The sequence below is a fragment of the Sinocyclocheilus anshuiensis genome, unplaced genomic scaffold (assembly GCF_001515605.1).
Source record: "Sinocyclocheilus anshuiensis isolate Anshui unplaced genomic scaffold, SAMN03320099.WGS_v1.1 scaffold346, whole genome shotgun sequence".
Taxonomy (NCBI): domain Eukaryota; kingdom Metazoa; phylum Chordata; class Actinopteri; order Cypriniformes; family Cyprinidae; genus Sinocyclocheilus; species Sinocyclocheilus anshuiensis.
This window is the reverse complement of record NW_015546048.1, coordinates 646119-670429: the sequence shown is the minus strand read 5'-3', so window position 1 is coordinate 670429 and position 24311 is coordinate 646119. Positions and strand designations below refer to the sequence as shown.

At 37.0% G+C, this 24311-nt stretch overlaps 2 protein-coding genes across 2 annotated transcripts in view; one reads left to right on the top strand and one right to left on the bottom strand.

Moving 5' to 3' along the window:
* snd1 (staphylococcal nuclease and tudor domain containing 1) overlaps positions 1-10744 on the bottom strand; it is a 187280-nt gene extending 176536 nt beyond the window's left edge. Inside the window, 5 exon segments of the mRNA XM_016500237.1 lie at positions 1185-1345; positions 4639-4720; positions 4828-4948; positions 7935-8084; positions 10455-10744. Coding sequence (XP_016355723.1) covers positions 1185-1345; positions 4639-4720; positions 4828-4948; positions 7935-8084; positions 10455-10532 — 592 coding nt within the window. The 5' untranslated portion in view covers positions 10533-10744.
* A 5317-nt stretch (positions 10745-16061) lies between these two features.
* pax4 (paired box 4) lies at positions 16062-20827 on the top strand. The gene is made up of 8 exons (XM_016500194.1): positions 16062-16080; positions 17683-17813; positions 17896-18111; positions 18926-18997; positions 19883-20003; positions 20103-20185; positions 20338-20410; positions 20481-20827. The coding sequence occupies exons 1-8, from the start codon at positions 16062-16064 to the stop codon at positions 20825-20827; spliced, it is 1062 nt and encodes a 353-aa protein (XP_016355680.1).
* The last annotated feature ends 3484 nt before the right edge of the window (positions 20828-24311 follow it).

Sequence of the window (24311 nt, the reverse complement as noted above, 5' to 3'; positions counted from 1 at the left end):
TCGCAATTACAATTTCAAGGGAATAATCGACAATTATGATTTTTGTCATAATCGTGCAGCCCTACACACGATCCTTAAGAAATCATTCTAATATGCTGATTTATCATCAGTGTTGAAACTGTTGTGCTGCTTAATATTTTTTATAACCTGTAATACTTTTTTTCAGGATTCTTTGATGAATAAAAAGTAAAAAAGAAGAGCATTTATTTAAAATAGAAATCTTTTATAACAATATACACTACTGTTCAAAAGTTTGGGGTCAGTAAATTTTTATTCTTTTTTTTTTTAAAGAAATTAAAAATCAAGGATGTGTTAAGTTGATAAGAAGTGATAGCAAAGACTGATATTGTTATAAAAGTTTTATATTTTGAATAAATACTGTTCTTTTTAACTTTTTATTCATCAAAGAATCCTGAAAAAGTATCGCAGTTTCCAAAAAAATATTTGGCAGCACAACTGTTGCCAACATTGATCATTCTAATAATAAATCAGCATATTTTAATGATTTCTGAAGGATCATGTGACACTTTAGACTGGAGTAATGACTGATAGAAATTCATCTTTGCATCACAGAAATAAATTATATTTTAAAGTATATTAAAATAGAAACCATTATTTTATATTGTAATAACATTTTGCAAGATTACGGTTTTTTTCTGTATTTTTGATCAAATAATTGCAGCCTTGATGAGCATAAGAGACTTCTTTAAAAAACATTACAAGTCTTACTGATCCCAAACTTTTGAGCGGTAGTGTATATTTTTGATATTTTAAAATATTACATTAAGTTGATCATTTAAGTTTAATATCTGCAATTATTAAAGTCACAATAGGCCTATTTGTTTATTTGTAATAATACTAATGATTGTCCATTTTTTGTAGATTATTTGTTTATAACAAAAATAAAAACATTAAATACAGCACAATTTTATATATAAATAACATTTTAACCACATACAGACAGACAGACAGACAGATAGACAGATTCAAAGAGACTCTAATTTAGTCAATGTACTGCCTTTCTTCACTCATTAAAATCAGCTGGGGGTTTTTATTAGTAAATTTGCATTCATGAATATGAAATTTGAACTTGATCTTGAACGCTAGTGATGCTTGCCCCAGCATTGGTACTGGCCCTCAAGAGTACAACATGTGATCTACAAACAAAGTTTATCGCATCTTACCGTTGACTGGTTTCTGGTGGAGGGAGTCCACAAAGTTGCGAGGGTTCTCAATGGTATACTTCAAATCTCGAACGGTGTGTGCGCCTCCACCCTCAGTCCACAGACCCTTTTTAGCAGCCTTGGCTTGGTCCTCCAAATCACACAGTCTGGCCTGCTCAGGACTGAAACACGCAGAAAGTTCAGTAAATATCAAATTACAGACCACAGAGTTTACCACGAGAGTTCTGAGAACTAAAAATAAGACAAGATCTTTTTAGTCTGCCTTTATTTTCTCTCTGGACTTCAATGCACTGAGCAACAGATATTGAGGTCTCTCACGGACAGCAGCCCCTTTCTGAGGCCTTGATAAGCTCTTCAAATGAGTTTGTTCATTATCAAAAGCCAACACGTTTCAATTAATTCCTCTGTTGTTCTAAAAGCCATCATTATCTTTAAGGGGAATTAAACAGTCTGACCACGGTAGACACTCGTCAGATTTTTAATAAGGCTCTATCAGTTTAAGTAGCGCTGGCCTTACTAATGAACAGACTTAAAGAGGCGAGACAGTCAGACAGAACGAGCGAGCGAGTGAGATGAATCAGAATCTATGATGAAAACCGGTTTTTTTTTTTTTAGTGGGGAAAAAAAAATGTGGGTGGTGAAAGTCTATTAATTAAAGACCCAGTCTGACCAGCGACTCCGTCAATGATGTATCAGCCCTTCCTTTAATGTCTTGGCTTGCACAACAAACAAATTATAGAATGAAATGATGAATTACGGGAGTTTTGATGGTGTGATGGCAGAGATTGAATATTAAAATACATACAATAATAAAATTTTCTCACTGAAACTAGATGAATAGACAAGACTCAAAGTGTCTTTTAGATATATATTAGATCTACTGTGGACGAGCACGCATTCTGAATTTATAATTAGTGTTTCTCTATATTAAAATTATTTTAATGGATTTGAGCTTTGAACTTTGCTGAAAAAACACCTATATGAGACATGGACACTCAATGTCGTCACTCTGCATTCTGCACACCTTTGGGAAAGAACTAACCCTTTCACAAATCCAGACTTTTGACATCACTTCTGGCTAAAGTCTGGTTAGCAATGCATTCTGGCCACAAACTGATAGGAACTGTGTTGTTTTAGTATTATTTGCATAGTATTTATTAATATTTTGAATTGGCTTTTATTTATATATTTTTAGGTTTCATTGTAATTAAGTTTCAGTAATTTGTTTTGTAATTTTTAATATATATATATATATATATATATATTTCTATTTAGCTTTAATTTATTTTTATTTCAGTTTTAGTAATTTTAGTACTTCAACCTATTTCAATTAGTTGCAATGTTTATAATAACCTTTTTTTCCAATTTAAGTTTTCCATCTAATTTTTATATTTTAGCTTTATTTCAAATAATGCAAAAATATTTTTTTTTTACAGTTTTAGTTAACAAAAACAACACTAGATAATAAGAGACCTTCTGAATGGCCAACCACAGTTTTCTTTGATTTCATGCTAAATTTGAAATCAATAACATCTAAATGTGTTAATCTCAGTGGGCGGTTGTACAGAAACCACCATAAACAGTGGAAAATGTGTGCGAGTATCTAGTGTACTAGCTTCGTGCTTGAAAACAAAACTCTGAACGCATTTTAAATATATGAAAGAATGCCATTTTTAAAAATAACTGAATAGTTATTCATCTGATCATTTAAAACATTCAACCTAATTCCTTTCAAACTATATTTTGTTTCCAGGTGGACTGATAAAAACCTATACACATCAATTCCCGGAAATTGCGTTACAGTCAGGCAATTTCATTGTACCCTTGTGAAAATTTCCAGTTTTACATGCAATATTCATCAGATGGTCAGTAAACAGACTGTGGGTGGCTCATGGGAGACTATAGGACACTGCCACGCCTAATGGACACAAAGCTCACAATATTCAAACCAGCCATCTGGGTTCATCGTCTCACTTTTTCTAATATGCAAGATGACGAGACACAGGACAGATGTTAATACCCGACTTTTATTTAAAAACTCACTCATGTAGTAACAGGCAAGGCTGGTAAAGCCAATGTCAAAGAAAAGTCACCTTCTGCCTATTAAATGACAAGCCCAACGCTCCAATTCTCTAAGCCTTCATAAATTTTAACTACAGGAAATAAGGAGCTGCCAAATCTCAGCAGCCATCTTGAGTTGTCTTTGTCAAGTAAAATTTTATTTTCCTTCATCTTTTCAAAAGAGAGAGCGAGAGCGTGTCAGGGAGAGGAGTGGGCATCCTTCCCTGCTCGGCTGTGCCTAATTGAGAGCTGGTGAGCAGAGCACGGCCCAGGTTTAAACTAGTGGTCGACCGATATATCGCCAAGGCCGATATATCGGCCGATATCTGCCAGTTTTTCAAATATTGGCTTAATAAGTTTTTCTGTTTGGCCGATGTTTTCGAGGCGGGACTTTTATTTTGACGGCGCCGAGAACGGCTGCGGCAGCGCCTGAGCGCACAGTGCTCACATTCTCCCTCTTGTTCACTGTTGTCATTCAGTTCTGTCTTAATACGGATAGAAGTCTATCTAATAATCAGATAGAACTGTTGAACTAAAATGTATACAGAAAAGTATTATAATGATTGCTTTAATATTATTAAAGGCAAGCATTATAATACTTTCTCGTTTGCCGTCAGCATTCCTCAAATACGCATTTATATAATTTAAACAAATCTCTGAATGACTAATGAACATTTAATTTCACAAACCTTGCAGACTTAGTCGAATCTAGTTGAGATCTTGTGAAGTGTGCATGTGACCTGCATGATCGCGTGTTCTGTGACAATCGGTCCTATGGTCCATGCGAATTGAATACGGACAGGAGGAGAGTTCACCCTGTTGGTTACAGTGTTTACTTCCTTTTTAATTATATTTGTATTAAATATATATTTATTTGTGAAAAATGCTTTGTCTTCTAGAGCAGTGTTTCCCAACCGATTAAATTGTTAAAGTTGTATTAATTCATTTCACTAGACACCATTTTTTTATGATAAATTTGTACTGAATCATAAAACACGGAATCCATAAGAAATCAAATGTAAAACAGAATTTAGGGGAAAATAAACTGCATTTTTGCATAAAATGCAAGATATCAAAATATATATATATATATATATATATATAAAAGAGTATATCAAACAAGTAGCCCTTGAGACTATTTTATCCCTTAGGGAGCCCTCATTCACAAAAAGGTTGGAGACCCCTGCCCTAGAGTGTCTAAACTTCATTAAAGGCAAACACTGCCCCCTGTAGGACAAATAATGTGTTTTTACAATAATACCACTGTGATAACACAAATGATCTCAGCCGATGTGAAAAACATAGATAGCATTGTGAAGGCTTTGACAATAGGTGCAAGAATCGTACTGACACCAGTTGTTTGATGCTTGGGGAAAAAAAACAGAGTTCTTACTTGTTTCCTCTGATGCCTTCTCTACGAACTGTGGCAAGACCTTCGGTCACCAGGGACTCTGCAATATTTTCTCCTGAGTTGTCTTTGGAGAGATCAAACGGGTTACTATAACAACACTACAATAAACACACATGTTTCAGATCAGCACTGTTGCAGTGAGATTCTTTTTTGTGAACAAACATCACTCACCTTTTCCCAGGTAGACCATGCCGTATTCCCTGCCTTGAGGGGTTTTATTCTCCACGGTGAAGCAGACTTCTTTGCCAATTACCTTCTTACGCAAAAACTCCCGTGCCTGGAAAGCCCAAGGCTGCAAAAAATAAATAAATAAATCACACACACACACACACACAGATATTTACAGCCATTCAGCACTGGTGGATGTGCTTTGGCAACTAAAAAGAGTCTCTATTCACTCTAGTGAGAATGAAAACATTCTAGCATAAATGTTCAAATCACTTGCAAAAAAAAAAAAAAAAAGTGAGCTAATGAGGTGTAGAATTCAAGGTTTAGAAATATAATGGATTTATTTACTAAGGAAAAAGGTCACAAGATGCAGAGCAAAGCTATGATTTTAGACACAGCGTGAAGTGGAACGTACAGACTTAAGTGGCTTATGGTCCAAAAACTTCTTTTATTCACATTTTTTTATGCATTTGGCAGATGTGAGTTTCTCTATTATCCAAAGCAACTAACACTGCATTCAAGGTATGCATTTTACCAGTTCATGCATTACTGTAAATCTACAACTCACATTATTGAATACACTGTAGATCAAACAGCAAATTTCAACATTACTGATAACAGAAAGTAATACTGAATTAAGTGTTAAACGTATTATCAATGTTTATAGTCATTTTATAGTGGGTTCCCAGAATATGCACTACAAGACACAGAAATACAAATACAAATATAAACACATACACTGGCCTGAGTTGAATTTTTTTATATTTAAGTATGATCTGCACATACCTTTCGTTCAAAAGTTTGGGGTCTGTAAGACTTTTTTTTTTAAATGTTTTTAGTCTCTTATGCTCACGAAAGCTGCACTTATTTGATTAACCCCTTAACTGTCACCGCCCCGTATACAGGACGCCTAAGTTTACTTCAATATATTACAATTAAATCCTAATCTAATCATGACAAACTATATATCGTTGGAAAGGTCTAAGACTCCTAAACAGATATTTTACCAGTTTGTTGTTAAAAATTATGTAGGAACAGTAATAGATTAATTTATGACAAGAGTGCACCTCAAAACATATACATCATAACAGGAGTTCTGACCTTTGTCACAAAAATTCTTCTTCGCTTCCTTTTTCCCTATCACATGTTTTAGTAATCATCATAAATTATCATATGAAAGCTTAAAACCTCCAAATTCATCCTTTGAAATCGGACACTGCGTTACCATGGAAATCGTACTTTAAAATCTCCCCCTTAGTGGGAAGTGTCTTATTCCAAATGTATTACGGTCTGTTAGAATCAAAACTTTTCATAATCTTGACAAAATACATATCGTTGGAAAGGTCCGAGTCTCAAGATTCCATATTCGGCTATTTTGTCACAGACATAAAATTGAGAGAGAAATTGATACATTTGTGACAGAAAAATGCATCAAAAAAATTCAATGGGGTTTGGATGGCACCTGGTGGCTGTTTGTGGTATAACGCCTAAACAAAATTGCATAGGAACCTCAATTTTTTTTATATCAACTTCAAATTTGGAACACAACTTATTTAGACATATGGCTTTAATTTTATAGCAATTTTGGATTAAAACATTTAGTAAAATATTTATTTTAAATAAAATAATATCAAAATAGTACAGTACATTTTCTTTACAGTAAATTTAAACTTCTATAACTTTTTTTATGCTTTCATTTTTTTTTTTAATGATTTCACTTCTGCAATAATCTGCAGATTGTCTTCTTTAAAAAGAGACCAACCTTAGGTCTGTATTCAAAAGCGTTTATGAATTATAACAATTTAAGTTTGAATAGTGCACTTTCACGTCTATGTTCAAAAAGGGGGGGATGACAGTTAATTAAAAACACAGTAAAAAGTAATATTCCAACACTCCACGCACACAATGCCAATAGAATCACCACTGGCTTGTATTTATTTTTTTTTTTACTCAAAAAAACTAGATCAGACTAGATCAGGTCTGATGAGTTGCTGGGATAATGAATATTAATCACAAGGTCTGTGTTCGCTTACTTGCACAAATCAAACGTGGATGGTAATAGGTGTTTGCGCATTAGTTCCACCCACTACCGAAGGAACCGGCAGTGGCTTCTGCTTGTGTTTGAAGGCTGAAAAATTCTGAATGAACTCAATCATTCGACAGGAAAATACAGCAAAGAATACCATTTACATGTAAATTCTGCATGGTTTGCATCTCGCTCTCTTTGCCTGTCTGAGAGTAACACAGAGCACTCTCTCCTGGGCCACGGTGAGTTGGGCGCTACACACTAGAGTTACAGAGAGTCAAACTCTCACGCACTCATTTCTCACTTATTTTTTAGCCTCTAACTCAAACACTGGCGAGTGAAATCTAATAATTTATCCAATAGCTAACAATAGACAATTAATTACTTAGCATGAAAATAGTCGCATTTGCGAGCGCTTTACTCCGACTGTAGTAAGAGTTTTAATTAGAACCATATTGCCCTAAAGCAGTGTTTCCCAACCGGGGTGCCGTCTGTCGAGAGCAGGGGTGCCGTGTAAAAAAAACATTTTTTTAAAGTATCATATCGAAGTTAGAAATTCAAATATTGTGACAAAATTAATTTTGTAGGGTGCCACAAATTTGTTAAAATTTCCAAAGGGTGCCACGACTAAAAAAAGGTTGGGAAACACTGCCCTAAAGAACACTAAATTTCTGATGCTTTCCATGTTCAAGGACTTTTTACATTGTTTCTGTTTTAATGCATTGTGAAAACACTGTATATAAACACTGCGCAAATAAGACAGTGACCTCAACTTCGGTTTTACATCAGTTTCCCAGGAAACTGTGATTTATTTTTTTTTGGTGCTGTTGAACACAGTGGACAGAAATGCTGCTTTATTTGCAACTATAATAAATATAATATTATAATTATAATGTTTCTGCAATATTCAGAATTTTCACACAAAAAAAATGTTTAAGAAACATATCTAAATAAGTTAACATGACCAACAAAAAATTCACTGCGTAAACAAAAAAGAAAGAAAGACTATGAATGAACATGTTTAGGAAAAAAATCAATTTAAAAATCAAGGGCCAGAGCAGCTCTGTGCAGGGTTGATGTTTACCTCATCTGGTGTGTCCTTGGTATCTGGTTGGCCCTGAACTGCGCGACGGGCGAGAGCTCCGGCTCGGATGTTACTCAAGTTGATCTGCCGTTCTGGAGGGGGTCCTCCTCGCGGCTGACCCCTAACGATGACAGCACAACCAGACAAGACCTGCAAAGAAAAACAAATCAATGTGAGTGCTTATATAATGTTTCATAAATAGTTTATCATTCCAGTCATGTCAATAATGATGAGAGTTGTAATTCACTGGCATTGGCAATGCATAACACAAACAATCAATCTGCAACTGCAAGTCAAACACTGAATGCCTGAGGAATCTGATCGCGGCCACAATTCCTTTAGGGCCTGCTTGTTTGTGTTTGGCCAACAGTTGAACATCTATTACACCCACTAACCAAAGATAACATCACTGAAACAATCACTACTGTGTTAATCACAGCATGACACCTCAGCTTTAGCAGCCCTAAACAAATACAACTTAAAATACTCAGGGGAGACCTTGCCCCTCCAAAATCAACGATTATGTGTGTATTCACATAGGGCTGGACGATATGGCCAAAATTTATATCACGGTATATCTCTTAATTTCGGTCAATACGATATAATTCCGATATCGATATGAACACTATTTATCTGAAATAGAAATCTTTTGTAACATTATAAATGCCTTTATCATCACTTTTGATCAATTTTAAGCATCCTTGCTAAATAAATTTATTAATTTCTAATTTCTTTCCCAAAAAATTTATAGAAATTATACTGAATGGAATAGTGTATAATGTTGCAAAAGCTAAAGTATTCAACTGAACTTAAATTCTTAATTATGAATTCTACCTATAAAATCAATATAAAAAGTCTAATTCATAAGGTATCTCCTTCAAACCAGTGAAAAGAGGTTTTTGTCATTATGTTTAACGGTTTTTTTTTTATAGTTTTGGCTAAGTTAGCATGGTTTTAATGTAGTAACAGTGATAGTATTTTGGCGGAACAGGATAGACATTAATTGAGCGTTTCATCATCATAAAGAAAGGTTGTAACAATAACAAGTGAAAGTTAAAATAAAAAAATAATATGACTCATAATTAAGTTTAATAAAGCCTGTCCCGGTTTGTTTTCATGGAGCGTTTACTTACAGGCTCTCTCGCGTTACTGAGTTTCTCCATGGACTGTTCTTGGTTGGCTAAAGACCTACGTGTCAGTTTCTCATATCTGCTCCCCTTTCATTCACCAGAGCAGACAAAGTAAACAGTCCAAAACTGCGGCGCCTTGCCTGGTTAAGGGGGCCCGAGGAAGCTGGCCGCTCATCGAGTCTTACAGCAACACAGAAACACGAGCGCCAGCACAAAACTGAACGAATCTCGGCGCTCGAGCGGTTCCAAACACACACGAGACCTCACACGGCACACTAATAGAACGAACCTAAACTTTGAACGCAAGTTCAAATAATAAAAAATAAATAAAATGTAGTAACGTTAACACACCATTCATGTAGGTCATTCCAGATTAGGACTATGACAGGCTGCGCTTGATTAGTGAGTGAATAGGTGTTTTTGAACAAATGTAAGTTATTCATTCGCTCTCATTCACTGCAAGGGTACATATTTTCATTCAACTTCATTCACTGCATTCAAACCCCAACGGAGGAGCTGAGAACTATGAATATGTAAAAATGACTTTTTACCGCAAGGAATTAACAGTCTCACACACACTTACATACTAATAAATATCATGCTTAGCAGGATGTGTGTGTATGTGGGGGGGGGTGACAGAGCAGATTTGTTGTCATTTGGAAAAACACTTTGCAAGGCTTAAACGTTTTTAATCGAATCGATTGAGCAAGAGAATGATTCAATAAACACTCTTGTAACGCACAAAACACTCACGCGCCGCAACCTGACCGCATCAGAGAATGAATCTTCTGGTGAACCGATTCAAAAGTTTCGAGTCACTACATTGAATTGATATCCCCCCCAAGACGTGAAACCCGCCGATTAACCGCAAATTCAACCCGCAATTCTGTGGTTTGCGCTAGCTTTTTGGTTTAAATCAGTGTATCACAAACTCTAGAACTGTTTAAAAAGCTCGGCTTTGATAGAAGAGAGTGTTTAACAAACTATCAGCGTTTGTTATGAAAAGTGTGCCTCTTTACAAATACTGAGTTGTAGCTGCAAAATATTTAGACTTAGCGACTGGTATATAATAATGTTTGGCATCATTTACAACAGCAAATGAAAGATGTCAAACGTTTAAGGAAACTTTGACTATAATGTTGCATAACTGGTCATCTGGATCACAGCTGAAGACCGCTCAACTTCTCTCAATCTCTGCTGCTCATGAAAACAACGGAAAGACTAGCCAAACGTCAAAAGAACTAAATGAAAAGCAATAAGCTGCAGAATGCATGCCTGACTTTAAAAAATATTAACTTTTGAAGTCTTAGCAATCACTTCTTCCCCCATGAGCACTAGTGAGTTAGCCAGCACCCCCAGACCAATACTTGTGTCCCGTGTGCTCTCCTACCATCTTCACTATTCCCCTCTGCAGCTGCGGAGCTGAAGCTGGGTTGGACTGAACTTGTGCCGCTACTGCAGATGCCATGTCCGCTGGGCTGAATGAGTATTCCGTTAGGGAGGGAAGAGAGAGAGGTAAAGGAACCGGGAGAGTCCTACCAGACGCCTCTACTGTGAGCCGAGGAAGGGAAGAGAGACTGAGCAGCACAACTGATCACGCTTTGCTTAACCGGAAGCACAGCGTGAGGATGTACACGTCGAAATGTTGCACTTCCTCGGTCACAGCGTCACACTCGTGCGCTGAATGAGGTTGTGACGTTAGAGTGCGAGTGATGACATCCGGTGAGTGGGGAGGTGCGACACGTCAGCACAGATTTGAAAAAACCACACCCCCTTAAATGTTTAAGAATTTTAATTAATTTAAATTAATTTGTTTTTTTTTTTCTGACTTGGCTACTGTTTCATTCATACTTATGTTCTATATATTACTTGGCGCAGACTTTGAATAAGCATATGTACACTAAAGATATAGGCCTAGATATAACTGGAGATATACATTTGGAGGCCCAAACCTGCAGAACTTAAATTAAGTTAATTTATAACTAAATAAGTGTAATTTTAATAAAATTTATCCCTGAATTTATGTTTGCGTTCATTTTTTCCCCTTTATTTATTATTCGCTGCATTTCTTTTAACTTTATAATTTAATCTTTTATTTTATTTATTTTATCTATCTATCTATCTATCTATCTATGTATCTATCTATCTATCTACAGTATCTGTCTATACTTTTCTGTGTTCAACATGAAAATGAGACAGACGTATCTCCAATGCATCACTGGTTGAGAGCGCACGTAAAGAAGCGTCAGATCTTTATTCCTAGGCTATATACTTACTTACTTTACTTATATGAAAGATATTGTACCCACTTGAGTTTGTAAATTGAAATTATCCAATTTAAAAAATCACAATAGTCACTATTGACACTATTAACTGTAAGTGCCTTAAACATAAAACTTGTAATCCTTATTTTCAATCCATAAAACATGTCAAAAAATGCATGATTTGTTCATTTAAATGTGTAATTTAATTTACAGGTCTCCCGCATAATATATAATTTATTATTATTATTATTATGAGATGTTGAGACATTTAAGCGTTGCATTGATTCATTATAATTTAGATTTTGAAATTCGATTTTTTTTTACAAATTAAAAAAAAAAAACACATACAAGCAATAATGTACAAGCAGCATGATTAACTGTGCAGAGTGTGTAATAACTTCTTGGATGCGTGACGGTGATACCGAGACTGAAACCACTTTAACTTGATTTTACGTTCTTTAATTAGTTACTACTTCGGTGGGTTTCATAAATGTGCATGCATCATGACTGACATTCATGATTCGATATTGATGAAAAGACTTACATAGGCCTACTGTATGAATTAAATGAAAGCTCAATCTGTCATGGAGCACTGTAGACCAGGGGTCACCAAACTCTGTCCTGAAGGACCAGTATCCTGCAGAGTTCCTGATCCCTAAACCTACCATCTCCACCCCCTAGATTTGGATCCAACCCCGCCCCCTGGATCTTTGTTCTGCAGTGAGGGGCTACTGGAGTTTAGCTCCAACTCGCCTCAACACACCTGCCTGGAAGTTTCTAGTATACCAATGCTGTGTCTCAATGTGCCTACTTATACTACGCCCTTAAAGTATGTTAGCTGATCTGGTGTCATACTTTTAGACACTGACATTCCAATCAACACACACTGACTGACAGCGTCTTACTTTTCTTAACTCTAGCAAACCCAAAATATAAGCACCAACAGATAAAAAGATAGAAAAAACTCACTCAACTCACAGGCAAACGCTCTCACTTCACACACAACCAGCTCCGCCCACTCGCTCCCAGCATGCACTCAGAGAGAGAGATGCTGTGTCCCAGTGTGCCTGCTTATAGTACACCCTTAAAGTATGTACTCCTTTGGAGAAGAAAAAGCACACACTTTTGAGTGTGTAGTAGAAGTGTAGGCAAGCTTTGGGACATACTATCACGTCACACAATTGCGTCTTTAAAGGACCGCTCTGTCGCACCTGTTACACTGTAAACTGGCCTGTCAATCATCTTGTCACAGTTGTCACTTGTCACTTGTTACTGGAGAGAAAAGAAGTATCTGCCAGTCGCGGGTCTTTCATGCCGAGAACTCTGCTCATATTTTCTGCATAATGATGCATTTAAAAGTTCAATGTTTAGTCATGTTTATTTTGTGCTGAAACTGGTATTAGTGTGGAGGAGATGATCAGTTCACGTGCGCCTCGCGCTGCCGCTATTATTGAACCGAGGCGCGCTGCACTACAGCATCACTCCACATTAAATAGCGCATTTATTGTTTGAGACTTTGGAATCTGATGCCGCGTCTCAATGTGCCTACTTATACTACGCCCTTAAAGTATGTACTCTTTTGGTGAAGAAAAAGTACACACTTTTGAGTGTGTAGTAGAAGAGTAGGCAAGCTTTGGGACATACTATCACGTCACACAATTGCGTCTAAAGGACCACTCTGTCGCATAGATACACGCACCCGGTCACTGTAAACTGGCCTGTCAATCATCTTGTCAGTTAACATCCTCCACATTGCATTTCATTTAACTTCCCACCGTATTGGAGAGAAAGGTAGCACATTGATCTGCCAGTCGCAGGTCTTTCATGCCGAGAACTCTGTTCATATTTTCTGCATAATGATGAATTTAAAAGTTCACGACCAAATGGATGTTTATAAAAGTTCGCATTACTGTTGCAGATTAAATATAACACGGATAACAATAAATAAATATTTTTTACCAGGTTAAATGTTGATTATTAGTAACTCAAACCCCTTTTTGTAAACATCTCTACCTAACTGTCGATCGCGCGCATCCGCCACGTTTGTAGTTTTTCTAACGCGTTTTATTCGTGTTTGTAGTTCTGCAATTTTAGCCATTAGAGTGTGCACGGATCCACACTTCAAAAATCGACCTGAAATAGTAGACCATCCGGGGACTTTTGGCATACTCTTTTCAACATACTATGCTTTGGGACACACTTATTCTAATCTCACATACTATTTAGGATGGATAGTATGAACATTGAGACGCAGGGCTAGTAAGACCTTGATTAGCTGGTTCAGGTGTTTGATTAGGGTTGGAGCTAAACTCTGCAGGACACCGGCCCTCCAGGACCGAGTTTGGTGACCCCTGCTGTAGACCATTGGTCTTCAACCCTGCTCCTGGGGACCCACTGTCCTGCAAAGTTTATTTCCAACCTGCTTCAGCACACCTTGCATGTGACTTTATGTAACTGTAACTGATGTAACTGGTCCTGAAGTCCTTGATTAGCTGGTTCAGGTGTGTTTGATTAGGGTTGGAGCTGAACTCTGCAGGACAGTTGGGTCCCCAGGAGCAGGGTTGAAGATCTATGTTGCGGAGGTGCTTACTGACCACTAGATGACGCCATTTGACAAATATTACGTTTTGCTTTGATTTATAACTCAGTTTTACGCGGCGTATCTATATGCTTAGAATAAAGCGCATGCGTGAGACTTGGTTGAAATCGCCCTTTTTTCTTATGATTATCAAGAACTTATGTTAAAAATAAGTAGCCAGATGCATTGGAAAAATCGTTCTGATGGAACAACTAGAAATGTCCATGCTGCCCTGAAATGAAATGGTCTTAGTTTAGTTTACAATAAGGCCTTACAGTAGGCATAGGGCTTATTTTTATCTAATAAAATTAATGAAAGGGATTTTCATATTATATGAACTGGAAGTCAAATTGGACATTTATTTACTCACGCCCACAACCGTACAATTATAATTCACCCTTTTGATTGTCAATTTACTTGATTAATAAAAGGACCAGGCCGCAGCTTAATGTTATAAGAGAGCTATTGAAACATTAGCCGTTCATTGTCCATTAAAATACTCGGATCAAGGCGCTCACAATAACCTAATCACATCATTCCCTTCACATAAGCCTGCAACAAAAAAAAACTCTTACTCTTACAATGCTGGATACATGAGTAACCAAGAGCTTTGGATATGATATGGTATGGTGCAAGTTTTTGAACAATTATGTAATTCACTTACACATTTGGGGAGGAAATGTAAGAGATTCGATCTTTATCTGCAATCTTGCACTGGCACAGAAGTGCACTTTCTTATTTGTAAGACAGCCATGAGCTTTGGTGCGAACTAAAAAGGAGATTTCCATGATTTAAAGTTAGTGCCAACAAACAAGTTTTCATGTTCTCCTAATTTAAAGCTGCACCCCAGTATCTGAATGGCTGTTTGAATAGTGCATAACACGTGTGCGCGTTTGGAGAGCTCCAAGTGCACATTTACGCGGGAGCAACGACAGATTTTAGTGTCATAATTCAGAGCACAACAAGGAAAAAAATAATTATTTGGGTTGCTTTCTTGCTTTCTGATGGCACAAGATCAGTGAATATATTAAGATCGTTTTGATTTAAAGGTTCAAACTGTAAACATCCCCAAAGTGCCAGATAAATTTGCGCAAAGAGAGGATTTCGTCATTTTTATCTCATTTTTGAAGCATCAACTCGTTTATTTCACTAATTTCGTTTAATAAAATGAGCAAAAAAAGAACGTAAAGCTCTTTAAAGTAATAAATAAATATGTTATTTGTCTTTTGATCCCGTTGGCAAGGAGATGTTGTCGTTCAAACCGGTCGTCGAGTTTATATGCGGACCGTCTAGACCTAGATATTATTATGCTGTAAGAGGTGGTTAATATGTAATTTGCACCATATGGCATTTTAAAATCCAACCTTATTTTCACAATCTTCGATCTGTGTGGATTTACCTAATGATGTCCAATTAGTCATTGAGCAGGACCAAAGATGAGGCTTGTGTGGATACTCTCTCGCTAATATTTGCTCTCCAAATATTTCCTTTGAAACGTTTACAACACATTTTATCTGCTGGCCAGACAAGGGACATCTGGGAGGGTTTTCAACTCACTATTTTTATAAATAAATCCACAATTGGTTCACATTTGCCCCTCTGACTCTATTTGCTCATGCTTGAAAGAAAATGTAATAAAAGGGGTTCCATGATGGATTTATGATTTATCAAAAGCACTTTACCATATGGCAGTCGTCTTTGGAGCAGGATTTCAAATGTTTGCTTTAAAAGAACTAAATCTGATTAACATGTAGCCTACGTTTGTCGCGTGGAAGGATGAAAGATGCGCCTGTCACGTGACCGCCGGAGAGCCTCAATCTCCAGTCGTTTGAGAATCACAGAAGTAAAATCGAGCTTGTATGCTCATAAATGAGTTTAACATTTCAGAAATATCATTTGGAAGCTGACTGCTTTCATATGTGAGCGAGCACTCCTTTCACTCGCTCATTCAGAACATCATGGGACCTGTTCAGTGAGTGGTGCTGAAATTAGACACTCCACACTTGCTGCTCTCTGTTCGCTCAGCAAAGGCGATGATTCAAACCCATCAACCATTTAAGATGCAAGTGTAGTTTAGCTAACTGAACATAAGTTGAAAAAAAGTCTTATACCTACTTTGTACCAACACTAAATGTTTGTGCCTCTCATAGCCTATATGCGCATGCCTGGAACCTGTAAGTCTAAGAAACCACTGCATCCTTCCCGTTGGTGCACACAGTGTGCGAATTACACAGTGACATTTTAGAGGGGGATTGTTTTTAAAGGAATTATTGAGAAAATTTTAAACGTGTGCTGAATTAAATGTAAAGGTATTTTGGGGTGCGTAATCTGTCGAGTTCCGTCTTGTGCACCAGCGTCACTACCACAGTAAGATACACTTCAATTACCTAAAACACGGTTCAAACGAATAACTACATTCAATATGGAATGGAGAGCGCACGAGCATCACGTAATTATGGTTACCTCTTCCTCAGAACTTGAATTCGGTGCGCAATCCAATTCAAATTGAAATGACTGGATGGATTTCACCCGTGAAAATTCGATCACACAGTGACAAATGAAAATGCGTTATGATGACTAACTTGCAGTCTAACTCTAAACATTACAAAAAGGTGTACCAACCCTTGTGATCACTGGTGAGCAGCAGTCACCATCGAGAGTCTGTATTTACTTTCTTCCTATGTGGACAGTACGTCATCTTGATAAGGGCACTGTGTTATATATAAGAAGTCACGCGCGGGGGCATTGAGTGGTGGCCACAAGCAGGGACGCATCTCCTTCAAGAAGAATAAGACCATCTCCGCTGTAAGAAGAGGGTCACCCGGCTTTTAACTCATTCGTTTTGCAATGTGTTTTTTTCTCGCATTAGATTTCAGGATCATTTAATACATTAAATGTTTACTAAAATATAATTCTGATGATTTTGTTGCAAGGCCCCCAGGCAGGTGCCCGTTGGGATGTGTGGCGCAAAATCTGATCAGGGAAACGAAGGTTGGCAATTGATCATTACAGTTCTTCCAAAGATTTTCAACCCCCAATTGCTAAAGTTAGACTTTTACTGATTAATAAATTGAGATGAAACTCTGAAAACTATTTTTATATGGCATATGTGATATTTATATAGCCTACATTTGTATAGCCGCGTTTTTACTGCAGAAAACTAGGCTATGTAATGACAACGGTCAAATCGGCTCTGAAGCGTTCACTTATGCAGAACCAGACTAAATTCTTCTGAACTTACATAAAACCTTAGCATTGTTCTTTTCAACACTATCAGGAAAAAAAAGGTACAGAAAATCACATTGGTGCGGTACCCCTAAATGGTACATATTTGTACTTATTACGCTCTAAAAAATGCTGGGTTAAATATAACCCAGCGCTGGGTTAAAAGGGGACAAACCCAGCTATTGGGTTGTTTTGACCTAGCAGTTGGGTTCAAAACAACCCAACCGCTGGGTCGAAACAACCCAATAACTGGGTCAAAACAACCCAACCGCTGGGTCAAAACAACCCAATAGCTGGGTTTGTCCCTTTTTAACCCAGCGCTGGGTTATATTTAACCCAGCATTTTTTAGAGTGTAGTATCTAAAGTGTAGATATTAGTAACTAATTTGCAGCCTACTAATTTGAATGCCTTTTAAAATTGTACCGCCCCAGTTTTGTACCTTGTTTCTGAGAGTGAAGTTGTTCAGCTGATTCTGGAAGAATTTCCACTTCATCATAAATGCGCAAAGCTCCCAATAGGCTAATGTAGCTTGTGTATGGATATGTGTCAGGGGAAGAGAGTGTGAATCAGCTGGGCGGCGTGTTTCTAAACGGCCGTCCTCTACCCGTCTATAAACGGAGACTGATGATTGAGCTCGCGAACGAGGGCGTGAGACCGTGTGAGATCTCCAGAATACTGAAGGTACTGAGTAGCCTACAATTCTCACTTTACCACGTGCTTATTTGAATATCAACCTGTTGGATTAACAGCGTGCTCTGTGCAGGTCTCCAACGGCTGCGTCAGTAAGATTTTGGGCAGGTTTCAGCGCACAGGGTTCATTGGTCCTAAAGCAACGGGAGGCAGCAGACCCAGACTCCTGACTCCTGATGTCGTCTCCATCATAGCGCAGCACAAGCGGCAGAACCCCGCTCTTTTCGCCTGGGAGATCCGACAAAAACTGGCTACAGATCGAGTATGCAGCGGAGATAAAGTCCCCAGTGTAGGTTAAAACTCGATTGATTTTGGTTGTTTGTTCTTTACTTGGTCAATAGCAAATATTCAAAAATGTTTAACATTAAAAGCCTGTTTTAATTCAAATATGTAATTTTTAAAGACAGTTCCTGTATAGACACATACCATAAAATTTAAGGAATAGTTCACCCCAAAATTAAAATTGTCATCATTTACCCTCATGTCAGCCCAAACCTGTATGACATTCTTTCTTCAACATGAGGGCGAGTAAATGATTACAGAATTTCCATTTTAGGTTGAACTGTTCCTTTAATTAATGGATGAAAAATAATATTTGTGGAAAATGTACTAACATTTAGGCCATTCAAGATGTAGATGAGTTTGTTTCCTCATTCAAACAGATTTGGAGAAATTGAGCAATTGCTCACCAATGGATCCTCAGCTGTGAATGGGTGCCATCAGAATGAGAGTCCAAAAAACTATGGTTAAAAACATCTTAATTACAAATTTGGTTATTACAAACACACAGCTTTTCACTTCACAAGACATTAATTGATGGACTGAAGACTTGAGGATTATTGTGATGTGTTTATCAGCTATTTGGACTCTGACGGCACCCATTCACTGCTGAGGATTTGCTGGTGAGCAAGTGATGTAATGCTCAATTTCTCCAAATCTGTTCTGATGACGAAGAAATAAAAACATTTTAAGCAAATTTTCATTTTTGGGTAAACTATTCCTTTAAATGCACAAGTCTAGCCTATAAAAAAGTAGTGGACATTTTTGCTCTTATTGATCTGGAAAAAATGTTTGTATGATGCATGAATAAATGATGTCATCAGGTGTCTTCCATAAACCGGATTCTTAAGAAGATTCATCTAGATGTGGACATGGTGGGCAGTTCATATCCAAATGTAAAACTCAGTTACACAGGTAATCTGTTTCATTCGAAATTCAAATGCTATAGGGTGAATACAGGTGAAGTGTGGCATGTTCTGATCATTAATCACTGTAAATGGTTTCTGTGTTACGGGGCCAGTGTGTGGGCCTAATATACCATTCAAAAGTTTGTGGTCATTAAGATGTTTTAATATTGTTTTAAAAGAGATATCATATGCTCACCAGGGCTGCATTTAGGCCTATTTGATCAAAATAAAAAAAATACAGTAAAAATATTATGAAATAATATTACAATTTGAAATAACAGTTTTCTATTTTAATATATTTTTAAATATAATTGATTCCTAATAAATAAAACTGAATTTTCAGCATCATTACGCCAGTCTTTAGTGTCACAGGATCCTTCAGATATCATTCTAATTTGCTGAGTTAGTGCTTAAGAATGTTGTGCTGCATAATTGTTTTGAAGAAACTGTGATACATTTTTTTTTCAAGATTCTTTGATGAATAGAACGTTCAAAAGAACAGCATTTATTTGAAGTAGAAATATTTTGTAACATTATAAATGCCTTTACTGTCACTTTTGATTAATTTAAAGCATCCTTTCTGAATAAAAGTATACATTTCTTAAAAAGATCCTACTGACCTAAAACAGTTGAATAATAGCGTATTAAATTAAATTCTAGATGATACTTTTATGATAAATACAAAAAGAAGGCTTTACTGTTTTATTTATACAAGTCTAGCATAAAGTTGCTTATGTTTAGAAGAATAATGAAAAAGATGATTAAGTGTAAATGTCCTACCTGTGTTCATCCTACTTAAAGGTCTTGAATCAAATATGTATACTAACCTTCCCTCTTTCACTTCCTGTCACCCTAGAGGAACAAGTGGATGAGCAGAGGAGGTTACACACAACTGCTCAGACAAATCAGCAACAATTGAACACGAACCTGCGAAGCACCTGTCATCGCAGCAGAACAGCTTTCACCACAGATCAGTGCGAGAGGTTAGAGAAAGGTGATCACTTTAATCTCTCACTATCTGTTCACAGTCATCCGTGTGCTGTTATACTGAGCTACTTTATAACGTCTCCCATTCTGATTTCTGGCTATTCAGAGTTCATCCGTGGGCTTTATCCAGACCTGCTGACCAGAGAAAAGCTGTCTGAGGAGACAAACCTTCCACAGAACACTATAAAGGCAATTCACCTTTAAAATTTAAGCTAACAAATGCTTTTGTTCCTTAAAAGTAATAATATATCATATGAAAAAGAGGCTTCCAGAGTTGGCATACATATATTTAAAGGGGCTTGAGTTAGATGTTTGACCTGATCTTGATCTTCCATCTGAAGGTTTGGTTCTCCAATCGCAGAGCGAGGATGAGGAGGGAACAAAATGAAGAACAAAGTGACTGTGGATCACTGGGTATGTGCTGATGTCTTGTTTTAATTGTAGAATTACATAGTCTGCATTATAAATGGTGTCTCTTTCTCAGGTGTAACTAGGCCGGGGTTTCTGGGAAGCAGGAATGCTTTGATTTCGTTGTCAGCAACATCTGGCAGCTCATTGGACGGTTACATGGCTCATCACTCACAATCCGCTTTTCCACTGGCCCATCGCAGAGACAAGAGCACTTTCCCATTGGCTCATTTGAACTCAAATGCAGCGTCAACATGTCCATTGGATCACACAGAGAGTTTGATGCCGCCATGCAACCATGGTAATGAGGAATCAGTTTACCGATTTGTTCCCTTTATCACAGATGAAAGGATCTTAATGGCTGATCATTCACAGTGGGCTTCTCATCAAACTCTGATTGGACAGAATGTTTCAATGTTTTGAATTCCAAAATAGAACATTCATGAACATTGACGTTGTGGACAGTAGAGGGCAGCAAAGGAAAGAAATAGTGGCGCTTGTTGTGGAAATTAATTTTTTACATTTTTTTTTTTTTTTGGACAAAATATTGGGTTTGTTTCTTGCTAAATGAACAAGGTTATTTAAAAACATGTATTTGATATTTTGGTTGTATGATTTAAGTGAAAGAAATGGTTTAAAAATTAAATGGACCAGTAACTTAAAGATTGTCTGATTCCATTCAAATTAAAAATGATTTGTCAAATCAATGGAAATATATAAATAAACAGCTAAAATCAAACAAAACATACACTGAAAAAACATCGTTTTTAATGAGTCTTTGTTTTTCTCCGATAAAATAATTAAAAATTCTTAAAATGACACGAATTAAAAGAAGCAACTCAAAATATTTTAAAACTTGTTTTTTTATAATGTATTTATACAAGGTTTATGAATATTAATTTAAGACTTTTTAAGACCTTTTTTAAGACCAAGAAGTTCAAGTTCAGTTTATTTATTGAGCACATTTAAAAATGGCCGCAGGCCAACCAAAGTGCTACAAGAAAAGATAAAATAAAAAAATGTTGAGTACACTAATTTAAGGATGTTTAGATATTTTAACTGGAAAGCAAGAAAAATATTGAGGAAGATTTTCATTTTTTGCAGTGTACGCAACATTTAATGAAATGACTTTATTTAAGACTTTAGGCTCAGATTTAAGAATTTTTAAAGCCTTGATTTGTGGAAGGGCAAATTAAGACTTTTTAAGACCTGCAGAAAACCTATATATAATGCATTTTTATAATTTTTACACTGTAATTTTGCAGTGTAGAAACACAGGGATTAAAGTTCCATCGCTACGACGGATTTCCGTCAGTCCATAAAGACAGTCACTTGCTTCATTCCTGAATGATTCAGCCGTTCGAACGAATCAATTTAATGAATGATTCAGTGATAAAATCAGTGACTTGCCGCCACCTGCTGGTGGATTTAGTTTAATTTTTAGCGTATAATTTCAGTTATTTGAATCATATTTATGAATTTAATTGCACTCATGCTACCACTGAGCCGATTATCATGATTATCAGAGGTGGCATGAGTGCAATTAAATTAATAAATTCATGTGGAGATTAATGTTTTAAATATAAAATTTTGAATACAGAAATACGATTCAAATAACTGAAATTATACGCTAAAAATGAAACTAAATCCGCCAGCAGGTGGCGGCAAGTCAGTGATTTTATCACGGAATCATTCATTCAATGAATTTGTTAGAACGACTGAATCATTCAGGAATGTGTCTTTATGAACTGACGGAAATCTGTCGTAGCGATGGAACTTTAATCCCTAAGAAACATGTCAGGGCCCCTTCATTCTACATTTAGCAGCAAAAGCAATTTAGCTTGAGAAATTAGGAAATAGGTGTTTTTTTAGAAAAGTACACAACAAAAATAAAAGTCCTAGTGGACAGCTTGCAGTACATGCACCAAGAGCCCTGCTATTCAGTTTTCCTTGGCGGTCTCCACCTTTGAGGCCACTGGCACTAGTACCTGCACTTACTTACATAATGTCTTATATACAAAATACTTACTACTATAGTATGCACTCTCTCTTTCTCTCTATCTTTCTCAGACCACCTCTGTCAGTTCATCTGGTAAGAAATCTCTCCTGTGAGCATTGGCCTAAACTCGCATACTTCTACACGGTGAATGAACAAGATCAACACTTGGACACAAACCAGAATGCTTCAAGCACTAGCAGGGAGTCTGGACAACACTGACAAACATGCAGAGGTCAAACTCACAGGCTTTTTTCTAATATGAATGCAATGAATCTAAATAGGTTTGTGTTTATTTTCAACATTAGGAAGATCAAACACATAAACCCTTAGAGAAAACCTCTGTGTTTTACTGTACATCGGAGTCCTATAGAAGATCAGACGCCTTGTGTCTGTTCCAGTGGTTTTCAACTCTTGTCCTCTGGGACCCCACAACAACATAATTTGTTCCAGCCTTGAACTAACACATCTGATTCAACAATAATCAGCCGCCGCTGGATTAATTGAATCAGGTGTATTAGTTTAACCTTGCATGGCGGCGAAAATCCATCATGGAGCTGGAGATGAAACAGCTTATTCATGAAAGCTCTCCTGACTCTCATCCATGATTGCTTCAACATACTGTCTGCCTGCTCCCGTCTGACTCAAGTAACTGCTTTATGAATTCAGTTTGCTTTTTAACAGTTTGAACTTTGACCTTCGACCCCTGCTGATTTAAAGGGTCATGAAACCCCAAATTACTTTGTCTGAGATTTTAGCAGAGGTGTTTGTGTTGCACATCATAGAAGACAACTGGTTAATTTGAAGCTTTTTTGCGCTGTTTTCATCTTCCGGGTTTAAAATCTACATCGTGTTGACGTCACAGTTTGTGACGTGGCAAAGGACTATAGGCTTGTTTGAGATGAGCAAAATCTGCGCAGAACCGATCACCGGTGATCACCGCGAGATGCATGTCGGTTAGAAATATGTCCGAGTTACGTCCGACGGCTGTGTCGGATTGTGCAGTCGAGCGCAGTTGTTCTCCACTGACTGTGCTGATCAAAAGCATGATGGGAAACGACTGACTGACGACGCAGCTTAATGCTCATTGGTTCAGACAACCTGATGCTGCGTTCTCTTCTAATATATTTTATTTCTTTATCTGGTTTCATGTGATTTAAGTATTTAAATTATGCATGAATATTCCCAAACACTATGACAAGTGCGATCTCTGTGTGAGATATGTGATTGTTGTCATATTTCTATAAAAATCTAAAATACATGTTTGTTTTAAAGTAAAAATGAATGATAAATACGCCTTCCGTATGGAATTAAATAGCAAGCACTTTGAGTGTCTTGTTCATCATATTTATTTTTATATAAAGGCAACAGAACTGAAATCATATCACGGTAATCAGCAGCACAGCACACGAGTGAGAATAACGCGATATACCTCACTGCAGCCGCCTACATTTCAGGCGAGGCGAGGCGCATCTCAAACAAGCCTTATAGTACATCGATGACGCGTCGGTGTCTATTAAATTATTCATGAGACTGCGTGTTCTTATCCTATGAGAAGACGTTTCGCTTAATTATTCACAACAGCATGTGTTGATTTGCTATGACAAACGCTTTCAGTCTGTGAGAAGACATCGGCACATTAACTGAGAGAAACGTTCACGGATCAAAGGAGAGTGTTTGTTTTTGCTTTGTAATAAGAGTTCGGCACAAACTCGATTAATTCACTTAGTGAGTGTAACCGTGTTTACAGCTCCTTGACACAATCCGTCAAAAGGCCTATATAAACACCGCAAAATAATCCTTACAAGTTATCAGAGGTGCAACAGCGCCTTCATATATCGATGGAGAGTGCAAATGGCTGTGATTTATTTGCGTTTTCAACTCGATGGGAGCGAAATGAAACTGTCTGAA